The following is a 7004-nucleotide window of genomic DNA, read 5'->3' on the forward strand; positions in this document are numbered from 1 at the left end:
TGAAATGACAGTAACAAGTAATACATAATGTATTACGTTTTTGAAGTAACTTGCCCAACACTGGTAGGGCATCCTATTACAATGGATGACACATCAGTATGTGCCATATCAATGTTATTGATGACTACAACCAAACATCCTCATTAATTTGACATACATAGAGCATGCTCATACAAAAGGTCAATTCTTATTTTCTGTCCACTGTAACACACATTCTTCTGCTGCATTTGACTGTAGGCTTTCATTCATCCTTTCACTCCTCCGTTCGGTCATTACAGCACCGCAAGACATGACATAACAGTGGGCCATAGTGAATTAAAGGCACTACATGATTCCTTCTGTATGCTGTTGAAGGAAAAAACGATCCAAGTCTTAGTTGCAAGTTTGCTGAAGTGGTGGAGGTTTATTGGAGTTCCAGGTCATGGTGAGCCTACCGACACAGAGTTGTTCTGAGACCAGAGACTGACCCTAGTGACAGGAGAGATCAACATATGGCTGGAATTGCCCCAGACGTGTCAATTCCAATGTACCTTCAAAGTTTACTTCTTCAATGCTATTTAGATAAAAAGAATAATGTTGGTCTCTGATGTGCTGATCTGTGATCTCTCTGTGGCTGCAGGCTCCCTTTTCAACAAGACGTGGAATATGGAAACACCACCTCCCATCTAGGAGACTGCGATGGTAGGTTGCAGCACTATGACATGGTTGTTTCTGACTGTGTACAGGGGACTGAAGGCAGGCTCCGCCTAGTGGCTCAATCCTTTATTACACCTTCCTATTTGTCATATATTTTGGGGAGGTGAGGTGTCTATTCTACCAAATGAAAGAATATTCACAGCATTTTCTGTAATGTGGCACATTTTAATTATCTGGGGTGTGATGTTCTCCTGAGCCAAGCAAGATCCATTCAACCTTGACATCAGCTTTGTTTTGGTGCCTTTGTCAGGGGCTGAATTGGGTGGGTGTAGAAGTGGGATTCTGGTTTCAGACTCACTAGCTACAGGTCAAAACACGGCAACACGAGACTGCAGAATGGGATTTTAGCCATCCTCCTGCTTATGGGGTTTTGTTTTCTCAAAGCTGAACATCAGAGAGGAATGGAGTAGCTGGTAAGTAAGCTGGAAATAGCTTAGCAAAATGTCACATGATGTCACTTCTGTTGAGAGGCTCAGATGTCTCTGCAGCAGTAAGCAGTACCACAGAGGCCCTCTTTGAACCTGAAATTCACGAAGTCAGTGGAAACCAAAGAAAAAAAAAATAGTTATTTCCTTTCCAGCTGATTCTTTCTGAACTGTTCCTCATGCCGTAGCCCAGTTTCAGAGTCATAAAATCCCTTTAGTTGGATCTGAATTTCCAAAATTCAACAGAGGAAGAATACGTACTCACTTATAACTCACTTATTGCAGTATACTTGTGACATGCCTTTGACCTTACATGCTGAATGTTTAATTTTCTCATTTAGATGTTGCCTTGTACTGTTGAAATTTCTTTCACAGCTCCATGTGTCCTTCCGGATGCTTCTGACGCTGAATGCAGCAGCAAATTTGAGGGGGGGTTTCTAAACTACTTTGACATATCACGGAATATACTGTAAATACGTGCGAATGTCTTTTGCCATGAGCGTTAATGTACCCACTGATGCCACGACATGAACTGTGTTTATTCCAGCTGAAAAGTAATAATAATGACTCATAAGTAGTTCACAAGCAAACCTTCAGACGGACTGAAACGTGACGAGGGAACACTGTGTAACTCATTCTGTGCCATTTATGGACATTTCGCCTTGTTCTGTAGTCCAGTGATTGTCTGTCTGCCATTTCCAACCAACTGCCATACTGGAGAAAATGCTCGTCAGCATCCTGCGTGAACGAATGTACTCTCTTTTTTCCGTTTGTGGTCATTATACTGTGCAGTAATAAGGAAAAGCACAACAAATGTGTGGCTTTTTATTTTTAAAGGAGCTGTCCTGTATGATTTGTGAATAGAGTAAATAATCATCCTGAATGTATTGTGTATCAGTTTTATGGAGAGGTAGGGTAGGGTGGGGTGGGGCGGGGCGGCGGGGTGCTCATCCATGCTCTTCTACGACAGGACTGTGTTTGAAGTGTGAGGCTATTTTTCACTGACAATGCTGTGAATAAGATGTAATGTACAGTATCTACGTGACTTTGGCTGAACGTGGAGTTCGGTTGTTTCCTTCCTGTTATTAGAGTAGAGTCGCAGGCCAGACCTCAGCCAGAGCTGAGCCTTCTCATTTGACCGATGCCTGCCTGAAAGTTTCTGCAGTTGCTAAGCTACTGCTAGCATAATAACCATCAATCTTTGGAGTACCATTAGAATCACAATCAGAATACTTTATTAATCCTTCAAGGAAATTGTTTTGTTGCTGTTGCTCCCATAAAGTGACAGTTGCTAGTTAACAGAGCAAATACAATAGAATAAAAGTTGTACAAAAATATATAAAAAATAAGTAAGATGCATTTTAGTGCTATTAAATGGCATTATATAATTGACTGCTAATGTTGTCCCGTGTGGTTCTGAATGGATTCATTAAAATAAATGCATATCATTATGCAAGTGCCCACGCACACACTCCCAAACATTCACAACTCGATTGCTTCACAGCCGTCTGGAGCGATGTGTGGATATCGTGATTGCAGTTTATTTTCTTTAAATGACACATATTTGTCATCAGGCTGGCAGACTGAAGCTACTTAAGGGGCAGACTGAGAGCAGAGAGGAAGTGGAAAATCTTTCAAGCATACACTTTTTCCCGCCACGAGAGGGAGCTGGACACTGGCCTGCATTAATCTGCCTCTGACTACAGAGGGAGTGAAAGGTGTTATGCTTTGTGGGTGCTGCTGCAGTAAGCGGACATCATCTGTCTGAGCTCAACCCAGGCTGTTGTTTTGCGGTAAGTTGTGGGTTCCAGGGTAGAGTTAAAAATAGCCCTTGTTCTCTGGTTTCCTTTTATTTCACATAGAGCAGTAAAGGTTGTGATGTACAAACTAAAGCAGAGTAAACACAGTAACACTGAGAACTTGACATAACAAAAAGCTGAAAACTTCTTTTTCTAATTAACATTCGACTTGATCATACTTAAAATATAATAAATCATGCAGTCTAAGTACACAATAATTTAAAGGGTCGCTGCTGCAACTTTGTATTGCAATTCCAAGAAGATGGAGAGCTCAAAACACATGGCGTTATAATAAAAATATTCACAAACAAAGCAGGAGATATACCCGCGACTGTACCAAGCTGCTTCCAATAAAGTACCATAATGCAACACAACAGCATTTTTGATTCATGTCCTGCAGGAGGGAGGGCAATGTTGGAAACCATATTGTGGAAGATTCCAGCTGTGCCACCCAATAGCTCACATGCACATTAACAAAAACGTTCAAAACTATTAGACTCATGCAAATTACAAGCTGTAATTCGAACAAAGTGAGTCACTTCACAGTATACTTGTTCTGCATTTTTTAGCTCTGTGTCAGATATGTGAAAACATTTAGGAAAAATTCATAAAAGTTTAATAAATATGATATTATGTGCTGTATGAGGTCTTCCCTGCCACCTAAATGCCCGGCCCTTTCAAAATAAAATCTCAGTCTCAATCTCAGAGTTATCTTTTGAACTGATCTCTAAAGTCTGTGTAGTATCCGTTTAAATATGTCATTCGTTTGAGAGATTACACACTCGCTGTTCTGAAAGAACTTTTATTTTTGTACTCTGGCTGACTCATGAATAAAACCTCTTTAGTAAAAAATAATAGCTGATGGAATCGAAGCAGCAGTTTGTGGAAGCGATCCATTCTGACACTAAATATATGTGTGAAGGCAAATATGTGTATGTTTTCCAGTCTTCAGGTACCTCATGAAAGTAGTTAACAAGAAAGCTAATGTGGATAGGCACGTAGCAGACGATGAACACGATCATGTTTGCTGTTACAATGCCAATGATGCTTTTTTTCCCCTCTGGCTTCTTGTCCATCTTTGTCAAAATACAGATGATCCGACTGGAACAGAACAACATGATCACCAGTGGAAGGAGGAAGCCTAGACCTTCCAGGATCACAATGAACTTTACTGTAAGAGTTTCATTTTTACATCTTTCATAACATGTCCAGAGTTTTTCAGGGTAGTTCTCCTCTCGAAATATAGTACTCACTGTCACCAGGAGTGCCCAAATGACCAAACAGACGACAAAAGCTGTCTCTTTCTTCCTCCTCCACGATCTGGCCTGCATGGGGAACCTTATCACTATGTAGCGATGGAAGCTGATGGCGGCCGTGGTGAAGATACTGGCATACATGTTGATGAAATGTATGTGAATGAGGAAAGTGCAGAAGTAATCCTTATGCAGGCAGTAGAAGGCGTCATAGACCCTGAAGGGAAGGAAGAGGACGAGGGCAAAATCGGCTATAGCCAGGTTCAACATGTAGATGTGCGTGTCCGTCCAGGAGTTCCGTTTGGCGATGAAGGCCCGCAGAGCAGCGGCATTGACAAGGAAACCCAGTACAAATACCACACCATAACCCACACCCTGAAGGATGTCCACTTTGCATGCGGTACTAGTGGCATTGATGCACATAGTGGAATTCATCCTTAGGAAGTGTCCCTGTAACACAATTAAATACAATTAGCAAATGCATCATTCACACATTCACAGCATTAATGCTCATTCAGTGCAGCATGGGCCTGCTCTATTAAAGCATGCTTTTACATTTTATGAGTCTGTCTCAGAAGAACACTTGCTGGCTAATGTGTACATTGAAACACATTATGTTGGCTTGTTGAGATCTCTCTGAAGAGACTTCAAATACACGACCCTCGTTCTGTGTTCAGCCAAATCCACTGGGTGTCTTTCAAAATCATTTTAGTTCAAATTCTAACGTAATATACACTCACTCTCCTGTTCATTAGGTACAGTAGTGAAAACGAATGCACTCTCATATAAAAGTCTATTTGAGTCCCTTTGTGTTTTCACTTTGTAGGCTGTGGTTTATCGTACTATTGAATTGTATTCAGTTGTAGCAACACATCGTGAGCTTCATAGAATAACTGCCTAGGTCATTTTTTGGCCACTGTTACAATATTAATAAAAAATACCAATGTGTTTGCCAAAATTTTTTATTTTTTTTGTTTTGTTTTGTTTTCCGAAAACATTAAAATATGACTTGGGCAATGTTATGCGGCTATTGACATGTTTCTATTATTTTGGCAACCTTATTTTAGTCAGTGGGCTATATAACCAACACCTTTGTGTTGAATTCAATACGGTTTAGAAGCACCACAATCTACGTCCTCCAAAATGATCACATGCTTGAATTGGAACCTTTCTCATGGTGTTTCAACATAAACTGAGCAATATAACTAACTATAAATGAAACTAAAATTTATTGCAAGGCTGTTGTTTTTGAGGAAGTGGTTTATCACTTGCATGGCAATTATAAGTTTTGTCTTCAAAGTCTGAGCCACAATAGTTCAGCTGAGATGAAGCTGTAGCTAGTCTAACAGCATGTGGCAGAAGACTTTAACTTAGAATAATATGTAAAGTGCCATGGCCAAATGTATTTATGTAACCTTATCACTGTATGCAGCGTAGTGTCAGAACACTGTCACCGCAGAACTTGAACTTTCAGTGTTTACTACGCATTCAGTTTTCTTCAAAAAAAGGGACACTAATATCTGACGGTCATGTATTATTGCTGACAACAGGAAAAAAACACTTATTAACTTATCATTTTCCAAACGTCCAGTTACATTGTGCAACTAGGAGCCATCAGTTACTAAGGTGTCGATTAATAAACAGTCAAAATTAGAAAATGAAACAAAGAAACAGGTTTGAGTTCTAGATAAGATATATGTTTATGCAAATAAATTTTCTGAAAGTCAAAGGAACCCATATCAAGTGTTTGTTGCTGTCCAAAGTTAACCAGTAAAAAACAGGACTTACCAAAGGAGTCGTGCTCTAGTTCATAAATCTTTCTAAACTGATTCTACGTGCAGTTGCATCAGCATGTCTTCCAGCACTGAGCATCATTTCCACTGTCTTCGGAAAATGGTTTGACTAGTTGTAGTATGAGTTGACAACCCAGTTATCACACCAGTAGTGGTTAGTCGAACTGCAGAGTTCAAGTTCTGCTTTCTGTTTGTGACATGAAGCTGAGCGACAAATTAAGCTGAACCACACAGACGTAAGAGACGTGCATATAGGCACGTAAAAAAAGAAAATGACGCATATGCAAATGCAGGTTGTGGCTTGGTGGTCACGATGAATTTTCCGATATGAGATATAAGATTCTAGCTTCCAAACTATTTCAAATTAAATGAGATAGGTTAACAAGACGATTAATTTTCATCAGGGAAAAACAACAAACAAGGTCAAACTATGATGCAGGTCAAAGTAGGAGGCCAAGAGCTGCTATGTCAGGGCCAGAGTGGAAAAGGAAATTACAAAGTAAAACCCTGTCATTGCACAACAGGCGCAGCTTTGAGTCCAGCCTCACTCTCAACCAGCTAGACTGTAAAGAGAAGTGGGTCCGTGTTTAGCTTTGTTGAAAGAGAAGACAACAAATTTCGCTTGGAAAATATGTGTCAGTGTGTCAGTCCTGAAAACAGTTGACTCTCACATCATTTTTCATGGCCATACGTCAATAGACGAGTAAAAATAGCCTGGAAAAAACATGTGTTTATAACCAAATCTTCGTAAATTGGTTTCTGGATCCAGTGAGACGCAGATCATCTAAACAGACTCAGAAACCATCGAGACATCTGCAGGCCTTTCTCTACCTTCGCTCAGCTCCGGCCAACTCGCTTAACGCTCATGAGCTATTTTGTCAACACGTCCCCATCAAAGTGCTTCTGTCCAATCAGACAGACCGACGGGGGAAGCCTGGACACTGGCCGCCTGGCCGCCACTCACACAAGCCAGACGCTGCACAATGATGGCTCGGTTAATGGGCGTTTAATTAGGAACGGAGGAGCCCAGTTCTTCAC

At 40.6% G+C, this 7004-nt stretch overlaps 1 protein-coding gene across 1 annotated transcript; it reads right to left on the reverse strand.

Annotated features, from left to right (window-relative positions):
* Positions 1-3043: 3043 nt before the first annotated feature.
* Positions 3044-5113, reverse strand: LOC311488828 (G-protein coupled receptor 35). The gene has a single exon (XM_084545679.1). The coding sequence runs from the start codon at positions 4606-4608 to the stop codon at positions 3745-3747; it is 864 nt and encodes a 287-aa protein (XP_084401805.1). The 5' UTR covers positions 4609-5113; the 3' UTR covers positions 3044-3744.
* Between the last annotated feature and the right edge of the window lie 1891 nt (positions 5114-7004).

The sequence above is a fragment of the Chelon labrosus genome, assembly GCF_963514085.1.
Source record: "Chelon labrosus genome assembly, chromosome: 6".
NCBI classification, from domain to species: Eukaryota; Metazoa; Chordata; class Actinopteri; order Mugiliformes; family Mugilidae; genus Chelon; species Chelon labrosus.

What these genes read in the sequence shown, in the direction of transcription:
- LOC311488828 (XM_084545679.1), bottom strand. Translation starts at nt 4,608, where the DNA reads ATGAATTCCACTATGTGCATCAATGCCACTAGTACCGCATGCAAAGTG.